The 21,448-nt window shown below is 39.0% G+C and overlaps 1 protein-coding gene across 6 annotated transcripts in view; it reads right to left on the bottom strand.

Annotated features, from left to right (window-relative positions):
* Positions 1–21,071, bottom strand: part of CCDC93 (CCC complex scaffolding subunit CCDC93) — a 32,373-nt gene extending 11,302 nt beyond the window's left edge. For 4 of the 6 annotated variants that reach the window (XR_014947919.1, XR_014947920.1, XM_015868731.3 and 1 more), the window contains exons 1-14: positions 20,412–20,553; positions 19,426–19,539; positions 18,010–18,104; positions 15,821–15,932; positions 12,121–12,219; positions 11,585–11,641; positions 8,747–8,847; positions 7,515–7,554; positions 6,994–7,086; positions 6,482–6,532; positions 5,473–5,559; positions 2,351–2,467; positions 572–634; positions 237–310 (exon numbers count right to left, since the gene is read on the bottom strand). Coding sequence is in view for 4 of the 6 variants with exons in the window: in XM_015868731.3 (XP_015724217.1) it covers positions 237–310; positions 572–634; positions 2,351–2,467; positions 5,473–5,559; positions 6,482–6,532; positions 6,994–7,086; positions 7,515–7,554; positions 8,747–8,847; positions 11,585–11,641; positions 12,121–12,219; positions 15,821–15,932; positions 18,010–18,104; positions 19,426–19,539; positions 20,412–20,453 (1,145 nt within the window). In the remaining 2 variants the exon portion in view is untranslated. Of the gene's footprint in view, positions 1–236; positions 311–571; positions 635–2,350; positions 2,468–5,472; positions 5,560–6,481; positions 6,533–6,993; positions 7,087–7,514; positions 7,555–8,746; positions 8,848–11,584; positions 11,642–12,120; positions 12,220–15,820; positions 15,933–18,009; positions 18,105–19,425; positions 19,540–20,411; positions 20,554–20,573 lie in introns of those variants that run through there. The other 2 variants (XM_015868737.3, XM_085552383.1) reach the window with 2 other exon arrangements.
* Positions 21,072–21,448: the final 377 nt, after the last annotated feature.

Raw genomic sequence — 21,448 nt, 5'->3', positions numbered from 1 at the left:
ACATTGGAACAAGCTTAGTTCTATACAACTTTCCAATAAAATCTCTGTAAATTAAAAATCCAGACATAGTGACATCCCACTCAGAATTAATTATTCAGTAATCTCCTCCTGAAGAAAGCTAGAGAATTTATTCTTTTAAACGATAATTCTTTGCTTAGATTGAAAAAGCAAGACAGAACAAACAACTTATTTTCAAACCATCATTTTCTATAACTTCAAAAGCAGAACAAACTTACCTAGAATCTGCTTGGGATTCTATTGTTTCTAAGGCTGCTAATTCTTTATCCAGCTTTTCACTGCAACTCTTGACCTAGAAAATGTAATTAATAGCAATCCTTATAATGGTATCACAAACAGATCTCCATTTCTAGGCAATCCAATAAATAAATAAAATCAATCTGTTTCTTTGGGAGCAGAAAAGTAGAAATTCACAAACCCAAAACTTTCTTAATGTAAGAGTTACGAATCAGCTTCTCCATTTAATACAGTCCTCCACATAAAACTTCTTAAAAGAATTCTCAGAAACAATTCTGCTACAGTAAGTGCACAGAAATACAAAAAGAATGGTTACCTCAGTTAATGCCTTTTTTGCTTCGGTACATTTTGCCTGTAGATCAACACATTTAGCTTGCAGCTATTGTAAAGAGAAAGAACAGAGCATGATTCTAACTTTATGCTAATAACACCTATAATAGAGAATAGCAATGTTTGAGATGTTGAAAATGGATATCTGTTAAAGAATAGGCATATCATCACAATCAAGATATTTTCTTGTGTGAGCCTATTTTATTCTAAGTACTCTGAACATTTACTAACAGCACATACTTTCCATCTGTTCTTCCTGATGTATTAGATCCTAGAAAAAACAACAGCTTTTACAAAAGGGATTCTAGCAGAAAGGTAACTTATTGGACTGAATCTCTGCTGAAGTGCTGAAGTCATTTAGCCTGGCTATAATAGCCAAGTTCCATTCCAGACAAAAAAGAGAGTCCTATTTTTTACTTCCCCAAATAAGCTAGGGTGATTCAAGACCTACATAAAAACATCATGAGACTGTACCACAGAAATGTCCATACCAATAAAGCAAGCAGTTATGTGATTTTACTTTGGGAAACTATGGAAAATCCATTAAGTAGTCAGTTACCAAAATGCCAAAGATATTTCAACTTATAAAATTAGCCACTAAGCTATTTGACATCAATAGCTTTCTCGAAAGTACTTATAGTTAAACGTAACATCGCAAGCAGAAACAACAGAAATAGGACAAGAGTTAGAAAAGATAAGCAGAAGCACTGCAAATACAGAAATACATTTGGCTTTCTGATTCACTTCTTTTCCTGATGCTTTAGTTTTCCAGTCAACCCAGAGCCGTGAACCAACACCTCACTCATTCCCATCCACAGGGAAACGTTTAACAATATTTATTTATTTATTTTTATTAGAATTTTCACACTTCATACCAATAGGCCAAATTCGAGCAGCCCGAAGTCCACATTTCATGAAAACTAACACAAAAATTGAAGAGCCACTTGATAGGAGAACTCTTGCCAGAACTTCCTGCAGTACTGACGCGACAATTTCCCAATCACATTTTAAGAGGAAGTCCTGACTATCACTGATTTCAGCTTCTTCTGTCTTACTCAACAAAAGCTGCCTTTGGCAAATGGCAAAATAAGATCTGCTAGGAAATTCTTACTTCAGTAAAGTGATGAAAGAATTATATTTGGCTTACAGCTGCCAGTACTTCCTTCTGTACAAAAACATAACACAGACTGATACACACTGAAAATAACCAGCACAGAATTAAATGGCCCTCAACTATTAAAAGGGCAAAGAGCCTTACAGGGCTAAGAAAATATTTAAGTATTCCTGTGGATACAAAGTTCATCTGGCAACTAACAGTAGGTTTGTAAATAAGGACTCCACTATTTTGTCTGTGCTTTACAAGCTCATTTTCTCTCCAGTGCAAACTGCATCCTTTGCAGCAGTATGCTGAAAGGAAGTAAATACATTTATGCATACACCATGAAAACGGATAAAGGAAACGGCATGCACCAGAAATGAAAAGGTAAACTACTCAGCATACACCAAGTTACAGGAATATTCTGTGTTACTAATTCAGCACCTACACTGTGCTACAATTTTGCAGAAGGCCAAAAGTATCTGCTCCAGAAAAGAAATTATTTTGAATATCTCAGACACTGGGGATCCTTCCTGCTTTCCAGATTGTAAGCATACAGCACATACAGCTGCAAGACTCACCCACAACTGCTAAGCTCACTTACCAGTCTCTCTTGCTCTCCTCCACATTTATCAGTGTCTCCTTCTTTGTACCCCACACAATTCTTACCTCTTCCAGGAGTTTGGTTTTCTGCAAAATCTGCTTATTCAGAGATGCCACCTTCCTTCTGTGTTGTTGAGCAGCTCCAAGCCTTTCTGGTCGCTCCTCAGCAGAAAGCTCAGATTGCTAAAATAAAGAACAGTAAAAGCCTGTTGAACACTTTTTGCTTCTACAGTAGCTGAGGAGATGCCAAACTGGGGCACACTTGGAATATTCCTCACCAAGAACTGTGTCCGCAGTCCAACAGAAACAACAACTTACCAATTTAACTTATGCCAGTGTAAGAAAGCAGTCAAATAACTAAATTACATCCCAAAAGATTGGGTAAAGTAAGCTAGTGAGGTGCTGAGGGAATGGTTAAGAATACTGCAATAATTGATTTGATGCAGTATACTGCATCAGCATCACAGTTAAACCTAGTAGGGTTTTTAAACAACAGCACCACAAACAAAAACAAACATGCTGAAAAACCCCTTAAGCAACAGCACCACTTCAGTATAAGAGGTATTTCCTCAACCTGTTGGAGATCATCCATACCTCAACATGTAAATTCAGAACTCTCAAAAGCATCCAATGTTTGTCTTTAGATACTTAAACACTGGCACAGATGCAGCAAGCTGAATGACAATGACACACTCAGTGAGGTAATTACATTTACCTCTCTAAGCTTTTAATTATTTTTATTTTACTTTTGTGAACTAATTCATCTACCCTAACAATTCATGCACTCTCTTTCAATCTAATTAGGAAAAGAATGCCTCTAAACAACACCTGCAATGCTATATTAAAAAGACAGATATCAAGATTTACTTATATCTTGTACTACCAGGGACATGATCAACTCCTTGCACTCAGCTCTTGTGAGGCCACAACTTGCACACTGTGCTCAGTTTTGGGCACCTTGCCACAAGAAAGACACTGAGGCCCTGGGGGGCATCCAGGGAAGGGCAATGAAGCTGTGAGGGGTCTGGAGCACACGTCTTATAAGGAGTAGCTTAGGGAACTGAGATTGCCCCTGAGCCTCCTCTTCTCTAGAATGAACAATCTCATCATTCTCTACAACTCCCTGAAAGGAGGTTGTTGCGAGGTGGAGATCAGCCTCTTCTCCTGCCTAACTAGCAGTAGAACAAGAGGGAATGGCCACAAGTTATCCCAGAAGAGGTTCACGTTGGATATTAGAAAAATTTCTTCACTGAAAGAGTGGTCAGGTACCAGCATGGGCAGTACATACATTACATGCAAACCAAGAAAACTGGAAATGTGAGAGAAAGAATTGTTATGTTAGCTAAACCACCTGAGGCTGGTCTTGCAAAAACATTAATACGAATCCATATAGGACAGCCTTGGCAACAAATAGTTCAAGTTAAATTCATTAAAATCTTCAGAGGAAGTGTATGAAGTGCAGCCATACTCCATTTCTCCTTGTTTCTACCATGCATATATTCATTTTAAAGATTATGCCCCGGATAAAAGGGAAAAGAGAAGCAGAAATCTATAGCATTAATAAAATATTTAGGTTTTCTCTACTAGAAATAACTTCCCTTGTGGCTTTATTTGTAATGTAAAAATTGTTGCAATGAAAACACTTCTCTCACTGCACTTTCTATGTTCCTCTAGAAGGATTCAGTCTGAATAAACTATTTTTCCAAAGTTTTATAAACATGACCAGAAAGTAAGACAGGAAAGCTACTGAGATTACTATCAAATCAACAAAGAATGTAGATCAGTGTGTTTTGTATTCCTCTCTATGAACTTGCACTGAAGATCTCAAAACTTCCACTATGAATGGGATTATCTGTAAATCATCTGAGGGATTATCCCTCCCATACAGTAAAATTCAAAGCTACTTTGAATAACTGTCCTTTAAAAAGCCGCAATGGGTGGGGTAATAAAAAGCTATTTTTTCCTTTGAATTTAAGAAGTAATTTAACAGAGTGAGCAGAAAGTTGCATCCATTCATCCTCAGCAAAAATACAATCTTTTAAGAACAGCCTTAGCAAATGGCAAAATCACATCTGGAATTCTGCTTGCCAGCTTTCTTCATGGGAAATGCACCTGTGGATTCTGTTAAGATTCAGACAGACAAATAAGCACTTCTTCCGTCCTTCAGACTATGAATAGTGACAAGGGGTTAAAATTATTAGAACAGTACATGAGTGCTGTTGCTTTAATAAGCTGTTTGGTAACATCCTTAGTTCTCTTTTCATGGTGTATGCATGCACACATCCTTTTTTTTTTTTTTTTTTTTTTCCCCTTTCAAATCCAGTAGATTTGAAAAGCGATATGTTTTTGGCTTGACTTGAATCAGTTCTTACTTCCCAGAGTATTAATCATTGTTCTACTGCACTAGTCAAGGTCTTGCTGCCTTCTCTTAGAGCAGAAGAAATGTAACATTGAAATATGACCCTTGGACTTCTGTTCTTCCAATCTTTTATAATAAAGAAAGGCCAAGAATTTGCTATAGACTCTGTTGAGTTATAGGGTTTATCTCTCAAATGGGAAAGCTTCATACCTCATAAGTGTCAACAAAAAAGAAGAAATATGAGAAGACTACTGGACAAATAAGAGCAACCTATAACTCACAACTGGCAGTGATGTATTATATGTATTAATTGCTTGAAGAGCTAGATTTTCTTCTCACATTACTGTAAAGAAAACAATCACAGCTGAACACAATGAACGGAGCTAATACGCATCCCTGACTTTTAAAGCAACAACAATTTGGTTTTTTTTATAATGCTTGATTGAAAATGACAGACTCAGAATAAGTGATAATTGGAAACGAGTGCAAGATTCCTGTGTGTGTATTTCTGTACTTGACACTTAACGTTTCTAAAAGTATTGAGTTTACACCTCTGACTAAAGGGCACAGGCCCTTTATCCCTAAAGAAGTTTAAGAAGCTGCTTAACACCCAAGATGCCCATGAATGTAATTAAAAAGGCCTGCTCTGCCAAAAACTTACACATGTTTGAGCCTAATTGAAATACCTCCCTGAATCCTGACAGCACCATCATCCGCAGCATATATGAAATATTATTGCTTTAAGGCAATCACAGCAACTGATTTGGAAGCTTTAATTAACAAGCTGTCAATCATGACTCGTTAAATCATAATCAGGAAACACACTTACCTTTTCAGCATATTCTGACACTATTTGCTTGATCTCATCGGACTGGAGTCCAACTATCTGTCCTACTGTGCTTGCTGTCAACTTGCCCTGCAATTGTATCAAAGTGACAAAACATTGAGTGTTTTGGAACTGCCTGTGCATTATGCAGTGCAATTTCTCCATGCTCTAAACATTTCAGTCAACACTGAGAGCAAACTAAATACTGCCTTATCTTCTGAGATACCACAATACAGTGAAACAACTCCTAAAACATGAATTTCTTCCCATTCCTCTCACCCAAAGAAATTTCAAGATTACTGCCATCTAGAAGTTCCATTACATACAGATACACTGCAGCTGACTATGAATTTTAACTGAAATCACAAAAGCAGTTGTTTTTCTTCCAAAAGTCTTATAATAATGGTATTGTTTCTATAATTTATCAGCACTCTGGAAAACACCATGAAGCACACAGAATTTTCCTTCACTCTCTCCCTTAAAATGATTATTCAGCTGGCCATCTCCATCAGATGAATAAGGTAAGATCATACTGCATATCTCAGGTAGCTGCACTGTGATGCCTTGCCCCTTAAATTCTCCTTGTAAATAACATTTGAAAGAGGCACTTGTTTACATTATTTTACCAGGATTAAGTTATCAGCCTCTTAAGAATTAGTGTCTTTCTAATACAACCATCTTCTCATGCACTCTATTTGTGAACATTTAAATGCATAATCATTCCAAGACTTTAGACTCACAGGTAGCTTGATTTTATGAATAATTACCTTAAGGAGAGAATGACAACTAGAAAATAAATGGCAAAATGAGAATGTTGTACTTTCCAAGAATGAAAACAATTCAAGACTGGAGAAAACTGTACTAAAATTTGCACGAATATCCTTACCCTGTATCTTAATGTACTATGGAGCCTAACAAAGTAAGAAACACAGATGATGAACACAAACTGTGACTGCTAAAACATAACCAACCACAATTTAAACAAAGCTGTATCAATTTTAGACACGTTTACCTCTTCTGTTGCCATTGCAGCCATTCCAGTCATCAGAGTTTTAATGCGAAGCTAGGATAAAATAAGAGGTATTACACAAATCTTCTATTACCTTATTTCTGACTAATGACAATGGTATACATGTACAACTATTATAATGTAGTGTGCATCTTAATGCATGTAATGGGACAGCAAATCTGCAAAAGTTAATTCAGAGGTGGCTGAAACCACCAAATACAGGAAAACTCTATATAAAAATACATATTGTATTAGCCTGTCTCTCCCCATATCAACCCAAAACCTGGCCGCTTAAAAATACTCAGAGTCCATAACAGAAGTCTAACTTTTTGTTACTGAAAACCAATAAGCATTTAATTTTGGAGCATTGATTTCAAGTTCCATATTCTCTTCTGGAAAGCAAGCACAGAAATCTTCCTTCCTTAAGAGAATGACAATGATAAAGGAGAGCAGTGATAACTGCTTCCCTCCCCATAAGTTAGTTTCATCCATGCCTACTCAAATAGGTGACACACCTCTTCAGCTGCCCGAAGGTCATCTTCATCACAAGGCTCAGCTTTTCCTGCTGCTGCAAGCCCTGAGGGTAGCACAATTTTCTTATCTTCAGTCTTTTAAAGAGAAATTAAGAAAGTATTATATCTAGTTGCAGTAACCTATAAGTATTAATACAGACAGCAAGGAGGAAAAAGAAAATAACAACAGAAACAAAAAACCCCAGATCTACTATGTTCCAGTTATGGAAACATTTCAGCTACTGGAACAGCCTCACACATCGTTTCATTTTTCATGACAGTCTTTTCACATTTCATAAGTATTCCAGCTCTTCAAGACAGTGTCCGTAGCTGACTAGACACATCCCTGGCACAGACCCATTATTCCATTCCCTTCTGAGAATTACAAACCCCATAAGTCAATTGTGTAACCCAAAATATGATGTTATCTATCTTTAACATCTTACAGCAACCAACGCTCCAACAAAAGCAATGCAGTTCTTTCAAAAATCTGAGTATGTTTGAAAAATGCAAAAGTTTTTCACCTGTTCTGTTTTTCCTGCTTGTCTGCTAAACCCGTACCTCCTAAAAGAATAAGAGTAACATGAAATAAACACATTGTTGTCTTCAACTTCCACAGAGTTTCTATCAAGTTTTTACTGATAAGATTCACTAAAAAGTGATTGAGTAAACAAAACTAACATCCAAAGCCAGATTCATGTTAGTTTTGGAATTCTTTGAATAAATGAACTAAGCAGGTACTACAGTATATTTACACAACAATTCCACCTCAGTCCACTCCTTCCATTATGATTTGTACATAAGGTTTTCACAACAAGCTCACAGAGGGCAAAAGGGCTGTTCTCCTTCCAGTCAGAATTTAACCCTGAACGATTAGCTTCTGAATTCTAGAAAGGCCTCAGGAATTTCTAAGTACAGTCTACAATCCTCAGAAAAATGGTCTTACATGCTTTGATGAATTTGTAATTTTTTTGTTCAGAGCCTAAAAGATACACTCACAATGTTCTACCTCATTTTCTGGAGGGGAAAAATTGACATCTGAATTATGTTGCTAGTTTAGAAATATTATCTTAAAAGAAAAGTCAGCTAGAAAGAAATTTTAGAGGTGAGCAACTTAGACACACTTTGGAAGTGCTAAACCCACTGCATACCCAGCCACACAGTGATGTTTTCTGTATGACTAGTTAAGGAAGTGAAGAGTTGTAGCTGCGAATTACTACAGAAGCAGGACTATTTATGTCCTTAATGGCTCAAAAGTGTAACTGTCACTTGTTCTCCATTTATTCAACACTCATATTTAAGGGGTAAATTCAGTCCTATTTTATGACAGCATAACTCCAGGTTTTCAAGAATCCACCAAAATTAATTTACTCTGCATTTTAAAGTTTAGTAGTGTAGGCAAGGTGACAGAGCACCATCCTCCCACAGAGAATGTCTAAAGCTGCCTTAATACAGAAGCACTCAATAGTAGTATTGCCACCATTGCATAAACCAGTTTAAGGAGCAAAGAGTAAGTACATTCAATGAACATAACTCACTAAAGGGGCAAAGTCAGAAAATGGGTTCCTGTTGGTGGTACAATGTCACATTGCCCACATATAGAGCTCATAGGGGAATAGGATGAGTAAAGTAAGTCTGAAACCTGACTGGAGAAAATCTGAAAGTCTGATTCTTAAGTAGAATTAAAAACAAATCACGATCGATTTTTAAACGTACACAACATAAAGCCTTCAAACAACCAAACCAAGCCTTTCACCTGCCATATTCCAGAAGCGTAGCATGAACCTTTGACTCCTCATCTAGTAGTGCTTCAGCCCCCTTTTGACGTCTGTATTTTCTCTGGGGTTTGTAAACCTCCTGTCAGACAAGACAGTGAATCAAGTCAGAGCTTGCAGAAAGCATTTTTTTTTTACTGAATAAATAAATAAGCAAAACATTATGAATTAGTATTTTAACACTGTTTGCTTTCAAACTCAATGTACTTAAGCACCTGAGACTTCATTTTCTTTTTTACACAAAATCTTACTAAATTCATTTGTGTGCGCTATGGGATCTGTCTTCCCACATTTCAAAGACACTAGAAAGAGTTATTTGACAAAAAACATTAATTCTTCAACCATTTCCTTCATCACATTTTAAAGGAAAACAAAAAATAACACAACAAACATCTACTGAAAAAAGTAACAAAAGTCCTATGATTAACCTAGTAGTGCCAAGGCACTCTGAGGGAGAGTTCAAACCTTCAGCACAGCAGAGAAAAACTTCATCATCATTACCAAAGAGTCAACAACAAAAAGCTACAGCCCTATTTCCTTCGTTGGCTTACAATGAAATAACTCAAAACCCCTCAAGGGCCAGGCTCAGAATGGTTAAAACAAACACATTACTAAAACAAAAGATGAAGTTGAAGCTTGTGTTTTTTATATATGCTTTCTTAATATGCTTAACTTCCAACAATCCTATTCACATGGGACAAATGATTCAAAGCAAGAAGTTCCAAAGGAAATAAAAGACTACATTTTGCTTGGTATAATCTCTTATACAACACAAACTATCATTTTCTACAGTTCTTGAACCTTAACCTTGCTAAAACAGCTTTCAACCTTTTTCAAAGACATCCCAAAACGGAGATTTTAAACAAGTGAAAAAGGAAGTTGCTCCTGAATTTGGAAGCTACTCTCTGCAATTTGTCACTTGTTTCCAATCTGAATTTCTGTCATCTTTGTTTCAAATCTTGTTACATTTCTGCCTGTTACATCAGCAAGACTTTCACCATCAAGAAACTTAGATAACATGCATTCACACGCCCACATAAAAGCAATTAAAATCATAGCTTCTGTGGTAGTATAGTATATTACATATAAAGCGTATATATAAAGCCATTGTACCATTAACATTAGCCTTGACATTAGCTAATCAAGTACTTGAACAAAGCCATTGTAAGAGAATTTCCATTTAATAGACACTCACTTTTCAATGGCAGTACTTACTCCAATAACCATTACTGATATTTAATATTCCCTTTTCTAACCTTGGAACCATAAATCACACTGTACTGTCCCTTTGAGAAAAGGAGGGCAGGTCCTTAGAGCATAGGTCTAATGATGAATTCAGACAACAGCCTAATCTTTCACACCTGGTGATTCTCTTTTTGGAAAGTTGATTTCTCTTCCAATCCCATTGCACGGCGATTTAAAGGTGACCTGCATTAATCCTGAGACTATGCCCTTTCTTCCAGCTCCTATGGACAGACAGAAAAGCTTGTGTGCTTTTCCCCCTTAAAATTCACTCTGCACATTGCTCTGGACTGCACTCATGCGTTGACACCTTAAGAGATCTCATGAATTTATTTTCAGTTCCCTCCATTTAGAATGTTCCACTGGTGTAAAAATAAAATAATAACACCCATTTATGATAGGGGATAACTTCCCCCTATGCTGAAAAAAAACAAAACAGTCAACAAAACCGACAAACAAAAGTATCTCAAGAACAGAAAAAACCACCATCGCAAAATGAGTAACAACAGTTAGAACAACTGTAATTAAAATTTTCATAGCAAAACTAATTACTCAAGCGTATTAGTGAGAAATCATCATCTGGAGACATTTACAGCAATGCCCTTTTACAACATAATCAGTAATTCAACCACATAACATTCAGTTCAGCAGCACTCCTGTAGTTCATTTGGCAAAATAAATACCTCCAAAATATGACAAAAGAATAAGATGATTTGTCTGGTCCAGTCCACTAAACAAGTGATCACAGGGCCTGTAATACCAGCACTGAACACCTCTATCCACAAATGTAGAGTGTAGAACGCCTGGCTAGAGCTGCCTGAAATAGCAGTGATTTTTCCAAAGAAGAGCATTTTCATCCCTTTTTGAAGACCCTTGGAAGCATCCTATTCAAAACATACCTTCATTTCTCATTGCTTCTCAAAATTTTGCAAGCAATCTGGCAAAAAATAAAGTGAGCAAGCAAGGACAGAAACTCAAGCTATTGAGCCAGGCATCTGAATTCAGATATGAGGCAATCATGCATCCTGGAAGCGTGTGTTAAAAGCTTTCAAATATATAAAGAGAGTTGAAGGAGAAAGAATCCAATGGGTATCATCTTCCCAAATCAACATTTGCTATTTAAAGATAACTTCCCCGAAGCATGGTATATATTTTCATTGCTAACTCAAACAGTAAAAATAACAAGGTCTGAAACGTAGACATTTAAACTTAAGGGTCACTGCCATTTTGATAAATTTCAAAGCAAATTAAGTCCAGTTGCTGATGGCTTCAGCCAAACAGCCTAGTGAAGGCTGAATGACCTGTAAGCAACCTTGTGATTTGTTTCATAGCATGGAACACCACACACCACGTTGGCAATTGGCATGATTTACCTGCATGTAATAACATACACCTAAAAGGCTTCCAACATCAAGAGTTGACTTCTGTAACCCATTCCGAAAAAGGCACTCAACATAGGACCTTCATAGGAGAAAATCCAGAAGCAGCTGCATCAAGCAGAATAATACCAAGCACTACTATTCATTGCTAAAATTGCTTACTTCTTGGTCATTAGAAAATAATAGTAATTTACTTACAAATATATCAGTAACTGTTTTGATAGCCTTCTCTTTTCTTTGCATAAATTCATCATCCTGCAAGACATCAGAAGTGATTAAAAATACCAGGAACAAAGACATAATCTCAATCACTGTAGTAAGTTTAGCAAACAAATTTGTCAAATACTTTCCGAGTTGACCAATTGTTTGGTGAAATGCCAGTGAGTTCCTAAAGCAGAAAAAATATTTGTTTCTCCCATCAGCCAGGTAGATACATCTTCAAAACTGTATCCAGACTGGCAGACTTTCTGTTCTCAGCTTATACAGTATCTGACCATTAATGTAATCCTGGTCCTTTTAGGCACTCTCCTATTGTTACTATGTGACAAAGAGAGAAAGTTGGGATGAACTCAGAGCAGAAGACAGACGCTTCCATTACTGTAATTGTGTCTTAGCATTAAAAGAACCCTGAAAAAATACAAGTCCAAACAAACACTTCACAGAGCTGTGAAGCTGCTATGTTGCCCAGGCATTCTACATAATGTAACAGGAAAGTAAATCAGTTTCTGTCTTACCTCTGGAAGTCTATGAGTTTTTTGAAACTGTGATATAGAGTAAGAACGGATATAGTCCCCCATTTCTTCCCTTGTTTCTATTGCACGTTTCACCAGCCACTGAAAAAGAAATTTGCATCAGTGGAAAAAGGAAGAAAGACAACAACAGCCAACACTGAATTGCTGCATAACTGTTTTAAATACAAGAAAGAAACACACAAACAAGAAAATTTATTTGCAAAGATGGTAACTGAAGGACCAGCTCCTAATAGAATCACCGTGCTTTGGCTATTATATAAGCATCATGTTGGCTATTCCTCTATGAGCTAAAAAGATAAATGAAAGGTTGAATCACACAACTAATAAGAAATTATAAGAAATCAAATTGCTGCCCTTACTGTTGTATTTTTACATACAAACACCTACACCATCTTCATTCTGCTGAATTTCTTGTATTGAACAATATAAATCACTTATGAGCCACTCTGTTCCCACTACCGAGGGATTCAACTGGCCTAAGACTGAACTGTCTCTTCCACTTCTTGGAATAGGGAATACCATCCCCAAAAACACTTCTATGTAGTAATTTTGAACAGTATTGCAGAATCAGTTATGCTCCTTCATGACTTCCACTATACTTAACTTGCAGTGCAACTTCTCATACACTGACCTGCTTTTATACTTCAATAAATTAATTAAAATAAGCATGGAAAGTATTGAAGCTTCAGCTACTAGGAATCGTCAGCTCTCAAACTGATTTATAGACACTGTGAAATCTTCAGAACTACAAGTGATGTACATCAGAATTCTACCAATATAGATTTGCGCGATCCAAATATTTGCATCTCAACTCAATGCATTCCAAAAAGTAAAATGACGAGCATTCTGAAATGCAATTTAGCATGTACCACTTTTAGCATTATTCATTTAGCTTGCATTTTTTAGGAAGAAAATAAATAAATCAATCGGCTTCCCCCAAAAGATCCGCAGCCCTCCCTACCCCTTCTAATAATGAGTTGGAGAAACTTTACAACCCAGCAGGGGGAAGCTACTACTTCAGTTAGTAACACACTTTTACAGTGCACATGGGAACAGAATACTAATTATATTTTCAATAGTATTCATCTTTACTACTTGTTAAACATTATTAATATTGTACTTCCATAATATAGAGCAAAAACAGCAGTACAGAAAACAGCAGAACTTTAGTTTTCTGACTTTTCTGTTTACACCATGGAAAAGCTCAGATTCACCAGACCATGAGGTCAGCTCTATCAGCCAGCAAAAATGACATCCCATTCTGTATTCAAACCAGTACTATGCTATATGAGCCAACAGGGTTGTCTCTCTGCTTCACTACTTACAGCACAGGCCTTTGGTTCTAGAAAGTACTGTGCTTATAGCACAGATGCAAAAACACAACTATACTCTGCATGCAAGCAGGAATGCTCCTATTTACTCCAAAGATACCCTCAAGAGCACACTTTAAAACAAACAGATAGTGCAGGTAGCCTTCCACATAGTCTGCGGACATTCTTCTACAAAGCAAGCTTGAACTGTTCACAGCCCAGGTGAGCAGTCAAAGGGGGAGCAGATGAGCTGGAATTGGACAGTCACAAGCTGAAAGATTCTGGGCTTTCAGTGCTAAGACCTAGCACAGGATCTGTCTTTTCTCATTGGTCCATAGCACTGACTGAGCACATTACTCAGGATGTGACCTCATGAGTATTGGCTCTGCCCCAGGTAGAAGCCACTACATCTAGGCTCCACATAATTTCAACTAATTTCTCCTGTTACAGATCACTGATCTTTTCCACAAACTTCAGCTCCACCATGAAAAAATACAGCTTTGAGCCCATGAAGTTTTCAAGAACCACATGCCTGTGTAAGACAAGAACATTTCTTGAGACATTTATAAGACCACACAAAAAGCCACAGGAGATTCAAGTGCATTTTAAATAATGTCAGAGAAGATAAATCTTGTGAGCTGTTGACAGCCTGTGCAGCAGGTCACATCAGAGACCAGATCCAACTTGGGATTCAAGTTTGAGCCAAAATCAGTTTTCTTTGCTATAAACATGAATCCCTGGAAAGTGAAGGGAGTATGCTGACAACAGGAAAGCTCAAAATATAAGCCATAAATTGCAAACCACACCTCAACACAAGATTATATACATACTTTTCCCTGTAGACACAAGCAGAATTCACTCAGAAGAACAGCACCGCATCTGCTGACGTGGTTCTGACTTTTTAAGCTTTTTTACCCCCATTTTTTTCTTAAGAAGAAAAACTCTTACAGCCTGTGGCAGTGAGCCAGCACAATTTAATTCTTCCTACTCAGGAGGATTCAGCTTGCCCAGTGCAAAAGCTTTAGGGACACAATTCCAAGTGGAGGAAAGAGCTTCTGTATCACCTGGGAACTGCCCTACGACTCATAGATAGTAAGCAAAACCTTGAATTCAACTATGTATTGAGTGAAGTGGCATTATCAAATACACAGTTCCTACATGCCAAGTTGTGCTATGCTTAATAAGATCTTTCAGCCTTCTAGAAACTGACAGGAAGCCACGTTTCCAGAAAATTATCTTTTACATACCAACAACTTACACCTCACCAAGAAAGACTTCATTGACCAAGCATGGAATAGCTACGTTCCCCACTGTCTAGCAATTAAGACTGATAATTGTTGCTTTCAGGGAAAATGAGAAGCCAACTTCACTTCTGCTTAGAAGTAATAGTTTTCCTGTCCAGAAGTAACATCCTAAATCAAATTTTGGACAAAGCAGGTTATGAGAAAAGAATACTCGGTGCCATATTTTTTAGAGCAGGAGTCATTTACTTTTTCACTTTAGGACAGGAATTATTCGCCCTGTGAGAGATATCATTTACATGATGTATTATCATTATTGTTTCAAATTGATCAGGGAAAGGAATTAATCTGAGGTAGGTTTTCTTCAGCAGTAGAAGTTCAGAAGCAAAAACTCACATTGACAAAGTACAAGCTTTCCACTGTAAGCAGCGGGAGTACACCTTGAAAGCTGTGTACCAGTAGCATGCACTGTGGGAAAGAGAGTTAAGAGTAGCTTCCCTCAAGAGCCTCTCACCAGAAGATAAGAAAATGAGGAAGTTCTCCTTGCGTCTTATAAACTGGAATTTATATGAAACTCTTGCTTGCCACGCTCTTTCACAGGAAGGAGGAAAAGAGATAAAGGAAAAGCCTGCTGGACTGCCTCCATCTTCCCTGTTTATAAGGAATACGTTTTCGTGTGTTTTCGAAGTTAAAATCTGAAGAATGATAATAACATACCAAGCATTCTTAAGATACCACATGTAAGTGGAACTTACCACATGTCAGCCTGATCTTAATAAAATGAAGAACTGTGAGCATGCACGTGGTCGGTGCTGCTCAGCAAACACACAGCAATAGGATCAATTCAGATGAATTTAATTTTCCACCCACAAAGTCTTTCAGTTCTTTTAAGCAGACAAGTACCATAAGAAACAGAACGCAACTCCAAATAATTCAGTATTTGTGGTTTTTTTGAACACGGATCATCTATAATGCCATTCAGCTCCTCAAAAGCATTCATTTGAACTACTTTTCTGTCATTATTCCTTCTAAAGTTAAAGAGACAAACAGTACCATTGATCTCTGTTAAAATCTGCACACAAACTTTATGCCCTTTCTCAGCAAAGTATTGATACATAGCACAGTTATTACCTGTACAACGGGAAATATATGAATGAAATCCAGACCCTGGATCTGATGTGGTTCCAAACGATGAGGACACTTCATTTTCGGTAATACTGACACAATTTTTTCAGTTAAGGCACTATTAGGAAAAAAAAAGAAGTAACCAAACAAAACCAGATGAACACAATTGCACACGTACCCCAATTTTCTCTTGAGAATTCCCAATTATTTTTGCAAACAAAATTAGCTGTTAGAAAGTTCCCTCTAGTGGCTTCCATTGCACACAGCTGTAACTCTCAGTTACAGAATAACTTTTACACTGCATTATATACTACCAGCAATGATTAAATTGCCCATCATTTCAGATGAAATGCTCACCTAAGAAACAAAATGCAAAGGTGTCTCTAGATACAGTGCTTATTTCCATGTGAGTGTTACTAAAAGACAGCATACAAAGTAAAAGACATGCACTCAAAAACTAAAACGTCCCTCTAAGGACTTAAAAATTAATCTAATAAAACTGTCAAATTATCCTGATATAATTACTGAAAGCTTAAGAGTACAAATATGTGCAACATCTAACAGATAAGCACAGTTCATATGGTTGTGGTTCAAAGCGGATAAAACTGAATTTACCAGCAACTATCTCACTCCAATCTGGTGAAATGAAGGGGTTACTCTAACAAAGTGCTCACCTAGAAGAACACCATCCTGCTTCCAACAAACCCCTCATCTCAGAGCGAGGCAGTTTCTGCTGCCTGTACTCCACACTGCACTTTAAAGCAGGTGTTGGCATCAAGAATGAACGTGGAGAAATTAGATTTCCCCATGAAAGAAGACAATTAAGTGGCCCAGTACTGACTTCAGTGATATCCTGATCCTGTACTGTTCAGAACGGATGGACAACTGATACTCTGACAGAAATGAAGAGGAACAAGAAGGATGAAACAGACCAAAGTCTTGGAATAGTGCCTTTACAAAATACAAATAAATCACTTCTGCTGTTGTGGGAGTTAAGCTTGGTTTTTGTTTCACCAGTTCTACGTGCAGTCAGTTGCAGAGAGAAAAGAACATTTTAAGAACAATTTAATTATTTCCTGTTCTTAAGGATAAGAAACATTTTCTTGGCAGCCAACAGCAACAAAAAAACCCAGAACAAGAAAACCCACCACTACCACCTTCATCGCTAGTCTAAATTGAATTGTGTGCTTTTACCAATGCTTTATGTAGCTATGATGATTGGAGTAACAACAAACCCTTATTTCTAAACGCATTAAAGTCTTGCCAATGCTAAATGATTTTTGAGAAAACAGTACAGATGGATGCTCTTTCCAGATACATGGAGCAAGTAAGTCTCCTCATGTAACTGTAACTTGACGGGCTACTCTTACTTTCTGCAAACTTCAACCATGGCTTTTATCACAGAAACATCAAGTAATAACACACTTTAGAACTGATTCTCTTTTTCTCAGCATAAATGATTTTCACAGTCTTCCCTAATACTCCTAAGCCAGCTAATTCCTGTAAATTCCTTGCATGACAAATTACATTGAACCAAAATGGTCTCATTAGGTCACAATAAAGATAGGTAACTGTTTTGGCAACAATGTCATGCTTTATATTCTGTCTACCTCTAGTTCCAACCCAGAATCTGACAGAGGAATCAAAGGTTATTTACACAGCACAACTGCAGACACAGGGAACTCAAGGATGGTCTTCTACTGTTGCATTCCACAGTTTCCAGCAGTGTGGTCTCTCTCTGCCCTTTGTTTTGGCCCCTGCATCATCTTCTTGTGCCAGCACAAGCATCTGTACAGCTGCACAGGGACGTGGAGCCAGTAACAGATTCATGTTAAAACTATTTTCCTTTTGTTTTTCTTTTTTTGGTAGGTTTTAACCTGGATCAGTTCCCGATCCATTTTGTTGTTCAGCCACATAAATGCTCTTGCTTCACAAGGGATATAAGAGCACAGCAGCCCAGTGAGGGTAATGCTGCCTTTTTCAGAATAAGCTTCTTTCTGGTTTTACAGTTCATAGAACTACAGCCTGAGTATCCCAGAAACCCACAGGATGTTTTGAAACTTAGTGACCTCGAAAAGGAGGAAAATTGACTAAAAACCCTCGTTACAAACAGGCAAATATCAGATAATTCTTCCTATCTTTCCTTCTTTCCTAAGACAAAAGAACCAAACGCTATTGCCGTTTCGACAACTTACATTTTCTGACCAATAGTAGAGTTCTCCTGAAACAATAAATCGACGTCAATATCAAAGTTGCACGTAGTGATGCACCACGTCATGCCTCCTACAACCTGCCACAGAAGCAACAGCACGGTTAGTTCCACAGTAATCTGAAGAGATAAAAACAAATACATCCTACATTCCAAAATGCAGACATTGGCAACACCAAGTGCTATGTGCAGAAATAGTCGCAAACATCCCTAACTCTGTAGAGATCATTTTCAGGCCCTGCCCCTAGAGCTACTTAGGTATAATTAAACCCCTCAGCCATCTAATCAACTTTTCTTTAAACACTAAAGTTCTGAAAGACAATCTCATGCAAACATACCCAACATAACCTAAGCATATGCAAATATGATAAGCGTAAGGAACAGTTTAAAAGATAGGAAAACTTAACATCATACTCCAAATTAGGAAGTTACAAGGCTTTCTAAAACCAATTAGCCCTCTAACAAACCCATCTAAAACACTTATCCAGCATTCTTTCTGTCTTAGCAGCCAGCTTGTTTTTAATAGCAATGCCTGGTTTGTTAAAGTTGGGCACTGTCAATTGCAATTGTATTCAGGTATGTATAAACCTGATGCATACACTTCTATGCAGAAAAGCAATGGTTTACACCCACAGCTGTCTCCTTGGAACTACTCTGCGCCTTCATGCGTAGCCTCTGTAATACCTAAGATCAGTAACGCCATGCAGTATTCGGAAACTGAAGCTGCACTGTGCTACAACCAAAGGAAGAGCAGAAAACAGAAGTGTCCAGAGCTGGACAAACCTCAGTGCAGCAACTTCTCACAGTGTCAGTGCTAAAACAATTCAGAAGTCTCTTTTCAGCTTGAACTTTGCTCATCGCCACTATCACATACTTCCTGCCTAGGACAATGACTAGTTGACACACAGGACATTTTAAAGATATGTAAAGCAACCCCAAAATAAATCCACTAAGCTAACTGTTCTGTTCTTCTGCAAATTCTCTCACTACAAATCTCTCTCTTTTCTCATAAAGAGCACAGCAGCTTTCAAAAGAAGTGGTTATCTGCAAACATCAGCTCTTCCAAGCAGTTTTAGCTGCAGTTGACAGAGCTGCAGAATTCTCTATATATGTCTCAAACTTAGGCCATAATGTGCACAGAAAAGCATATCAGTTTAGTTTGAATCCAGCTGTCTCTTTAAAGACGGACTCTGCTGCATAAATATGTTTCACAAAACACAGGAGGTGCTAACTGTCTGAAAAGGGCTCATTTGCAGACACATTTAAATGGGAAAGCCAATGTTACAAAAGTCTTTTACTTTTTAAAGAAGAGGCACCTAGAATTGCTAAACTAACTTGAAATAAAAATGTAACCCACTTACACTTCAAAAAAGGCTTTTACTACACAATGCATTAGTCTCACCTTGTCAAAGGGCGATAACCCTTTGATTCTTGCTCGGAAATACCCAGCAGCCACCAACAGTTCTAAAATCTCCGTCAGCTTGATGTTTTGTTCCTCATCTTCCCTTGTTTCAACCTGACAAACGAACAACACAGCACTTACGCAGCATTCCTCTTTCCTTCTTCCTATGAATGTTTTCCAGACTTAAAATAGAACAAGGTAGAGAAACCATGGGCTGCTGCGTGGATTAAACCCCACGTTTCTCATCCCTCCCCCCCCCCCCCCCCCTTCCCCCATTTAAGTACTACAATCCACCTCTCCAGTCCAAACTCCCAGTCTGCAGCCTGCCCCAATGGCCATAATGCATCTCACTTATTCTCAGTTGTGTACATTTCCCTCAATGTCAGCCTCCACATGACAGCGTATCCCACATTAACACCTCTAATTATTACACTTCTTCTTAAAAACAAAAACAAGCAGATAATTTCTTGTGGCTTTCCACCATTCGGGCCAGGCAATTTCAATCCAAGTATGCCTTCAAAAACAAAACAAATCAGCTAGTTTTTGGTAGGGATATCTTGGCAGTTCCTTACCAAGGCAGCACTCTCCTGAGAGTGCTTCTTTTAAATCTATTTTTCTGTGTAGAGGGACGAGGACCCCCACAACGGTGTCCCAGCATAGGCAGGCTGTGGCACAGCGCAGCGGGCTATCATCCTTCGGGCACCGCACGCTGCAAACATCCCCCAGCCCCCTTCCCCACCAGCTCTCCCTAAACCTTCCCCCGCCCCTCCGCCACCGACAGCGCAGAGCCCAGGCCAGGCCGAGCACTGTCACGGCGCACGGCTGGGAGCCCCGCACATCCTCCTGGCTGACCCCCCCCGGCCCCACAGCGCAGGGCCCCGAGCCCGCAGCGCCGCACGGAGCCCCGGGCGCGGCCCCACAGCGCGGGGCCGGGAGAAACGGGCCTCTCCGCCCGGGAGAAGCGGGGAGAGACGCGGCCGCGGTACCTCCTGCGGGGCACGATGCTCCTGTCCCCGGGGAACCACCATTGCCCTCCGCCTGTCACGTCCGCTTCCCCCCGCCGCACCGCAGCGCCCGGCCGAAGGGCCGTTCCCAGCCGGCGGCTACCGGGTTCCCCCAGCCGAGCTCAATGGTTCGCCCTCACCCGCCTTGCGTATAAGCGCATCCGGGCCGTGCCATTCGCGGCAAGGGGGTGCGGAGGAAGGAGGGCGGGGGCTCCAAGGGGCCTCATGTGACCGCTCGGAGCGCGGCCGCCAGGGATCGCCTCTTGCTCCCGTTGGAGGGCGGCAAAGCATAGCCGAGATCGGCCGTGCTGAGAGCTGTGTGACAGAGTGATCAAAACACTAAGAATAAAAGCAAAAATATGCCAGACTGGCTCGGTCTGCATCCTGGTGTAACCACAGTCCGTGTCTTAATTAGAGTTGTAGAAAACTGTTGTGTAGCCCGAGAGCCCGACGTGAGCAATGCACGCCGTCTGCTTTTCTATCTGCTTTCTGCTCACGGAGAGCTGGGAGGCTCTAATTTGTCATGCAGAGAGAGATTGAAGCAAACACGCGGGAAGGAAGGACAAGAAGTGCTGACCTAGAGGCGGTGGCCCACAGCAGTTGTAACAGAGCTATTGAAAGGAAATACCAGCTTAGAAACAAGATTCCTGAGCCACGATATTGCCATAAAATTCCCTTTCAAAGAAGCATTTTAAAGGATTAATAAGATGTAGGAGACGCTGTCAACTAGAGGCTTAAGTGCTAACTGCATAGAAGGCAAGGGAGGGATGAAACCTGCTCTGGAAACAGATCTCTCTTCAAGAGAACTGAAAACGTTTTCCTCCTTGCAGTGAAAGCTTCAGCCATCAATATTCACAATTCATGCACCTGAGGTGTGGCTAGGAAATCAAAAGGAATGGCATGAAAATACAAAGTTGTATCTCTGTTGTCATTACAACTCATCTCTGATTGCTCAAACCTCAATAAAATGCTCCACAAAGCTTCGCTTTCCCATACTTAATTGTGATGCAAATCCACCT

Source organism: Coturnix japonica, chromosome 7, assembly GCF_054131305.1.
Source record: "Coturnix japonica strain WE chromosome 7, WE-NBRP24, whole genome shotgun sequence".
NCBI classification, from domain to species: domain Eukaryota; kingdom Metazoa; phylum Chordata; class Aves; order Galliformes; family Phasianidae; genus Coturnix; species Coturnix japonica.
The sequence above is the reverse complement of the archived record's forward strand: the minus strand, read 5'-3'. Positions and strand labels throughout refer to the sequence as shown.